At 33.7% G+C, this 2,108-nt stretch overlaps 1 protein-coding gene across 1 annotated transcript; it reads right to left on the reverse strand.

Moving 5' to 3' along the window:
- Positions 1-415: 415 nt before the first annotated feature.
- Positions 416-1,906, reverse strand: LOC123201256 (peroxidase 2-like). Its single transcript, XM_044616672.1, has 3 exons — positions 1,694-1,906; positions 1,390-1,584; positions 416-967 (listed from the first exon to the last, which is right to left on the reverse strand). Exons 1-3 carry the CDS (start codon positions 1,904-1,906, stop codon positions 416-418), a joined length of 960 nt encoding a protein of 319 aa, XP_044472607.1.
- Positions 1,907-2,108: the final 202 nt, after the last annotated feature.

Consider the following 2,108-nt stretch of genomic DNA (forward strand, 5'->3'; position numbering starts at 1 on the left):
TGCGAAAAACATCTGTGTAACAACAAGAAGATAATGATATAAACTTAAATATTTCAAATTACAATGACATACAAGAAGGAGTAATAATAACATCTGAAAGTATTAAATTATTATTTTTTTATTAACAACACTTAACTTTATTTTTTTATCAAAAAGATCGAACTTTATGATTTTCTTATTAAAGAATCATACTCTCAAATTTACTAATTAAATGAAATAACTTTTATTATTTTTTATTAAAAATATCAAACTAATTATTTTGCTTACAAAATAAATCAATAATTTTAATTGTGTTTGTTTGATATTTTCAATAAAAAATAATAAAATTTTAATTTATTTCATGAATAAATTTGAAATTTTGATTATTTTACTAGAAAAAAAATAAAATTCCACATCTTTAAGACATAAAACCACTTTAGGAATTCACCTTCCCGCAATTTGAACGAATTTGACCTTGGTTCCCGGTCAACACTTGTATGTTCCCCATTTTAATCATAGAGTTAGCAAAATCAGCAAAGAAAGCCATGGGGTTATAGCTATAAGTCTTTACCAGTTCATCGGTTGAGCCCCCATTAAAAAGTGCTTGATCTGAGTCAAGAAGCCCCTTCTCTTTTATCAAGTTTGAAAAATATGCAGTATCAAAACGGGCAAATGTTGGGTCCAGAGGAGCAAGATTGTTGTCTTCTCCTATACGTGGGCATGACTTTTTGCGCTCTTCTGCAAACTCAGTATCAATTTTTGTTACGTTGTAAATTCTGTGCTTAAAGAGACGACAATGTGAGAAACCAAGAGTGTGACCACCAGATAGCGCCACTAAATCTCTCTCGTCCAGCCCTTGGTTTTTGAAGTTACTGATCAATTCTGCGAGATTGAATGTTGCTAATGGAAGGTTGATATTGGCTAAGTTCCTGCTAGCAGTGGTCGAGTCTCTTCTCCCCAATGCCACCGTCCATGATGGTCCTCCAAGCTGCACATTTTTAATATACAAATCAGCCACAGAATTTTGTTGATACATATAAAGATTTTTGTCCCATATTTCATGCATTGGTTGCTAATTGCCTCATCTGTCACCTTTTTTATGGAAAGGATCAAAATTTAATATCATTCTGTTAAAGAAATCAAACTTTTAACATTTTTTATTGAAAGTATTGACCAAATTTTTAATATTTTTTATTAAATATATCGACCCAACAAGATAATTAGTTTGAGAATAGTAAAAGTTTGTCCTTTGCTATTGAGAAAAATCGGAAAGTTCCGTCACTTTTGTAAAAATATTTGAGAGATCAGTCATTTCAATTAGAAAAATGTTATAGTCCGAATGTTTTTGGTTGTTGTTATTCGAAATTAAAAACGAAAACAAATGATTGATAAGGATTTGTAATTGCATACCGCAACAACAGAATCACGAGCTGCAACAGCCAAAATGTCTGCACAAGAAACAACTGGGCTTCCACAAATTTTGTCAACCTCTTTCTTAATCTGGTCAATGACTCCAAAACCTCTAAGGGAATGGAGGTTGGGATGTGCGTTCTTTTCACTGTCAATGGTGGGTGTCGCATCCAGGAGAACCGATGCATCGCAACCCTGGACGATAAAGGCAAAGTATATGAGAATGCATGCATGAAACGTATAAAATTAACCAAGATTGTTAGGTAAGTGAGAATGAGAAAAAGTTAATAGTTGGTAAATTTACCTGAACAAAACAGTCATGGAAGTGCAGACGCAGAAGAGAGCCACCCATGCGGCGTTCTTTGTAAACAGAAGCTTCCACTATTCGTTTGATAGTTGGCAAAGCTTCGGGACACACTTTCTCATAGTAATACGGAGACAAGACGTCTGAGAAAGCTGTTGTTGAAAGAATCAAAATAAGAAAAATCTGAAGCTGGATTAATGTACGTGAAGCCATTGATGCTTTTAATAATTAGCTTGCAAACTCTTAATTAAGAAGTTTGTTGTTGGGTAGCTTTTGTTTGCTCTTCTTTCTTATTTATAGGGAGAAATTGGTAAGGCTAGCTCCTTGAGAAGTAAGGCTTTGTCAAATCTTACAATATTTGACCTGGCCAAGCAGCCTGCAATTTACACTTAACATTCACCTGATGAAGGGGCGG

This window comes from Mangifera indica, chromosome 18 (assembly GCF_011075055.1).
Source record: "Mangifera indica cultivar Alphonso chromosome 18, CATAS_Mindica_2.1, whole genome shotgun sequence".
In the NCBI taxonomy this organism is placed as follows: Eukaryota; Viridiplantae; Streptophyta; class Magnoliopsida; order Sapindales; family Anacardiaceae; genus Mangifera; species Mangifera indica.

What these genes read in the sequence shown, in the direction of transcription:
- LOC123201256 (XM_044616672.1), bottom strand. Translation starts at nt 1,906, where the DNA reads ATGGCTTCACGTACATTAATCCAGCTTCAGATTTTTCTTATTTTGATT. An exon ending in TCCATGACTGTTTTGTTCAG is followed by an intron (nt 1,585 to 1,693) that starts GTAAATTTACCA and finishes TTTATCGTCCAG; the next exon opens with GGTTGCGATGCATCGGTTCT. An exon ending in CTCGTGATTCTGTTGTTGCG is followed by an intron (nt 968 to 1,389) that starts GTATGCAATTAC and finishes AAAAATGTGCAG; the next exon opens with CTTGGAGGACCATCATGGAC.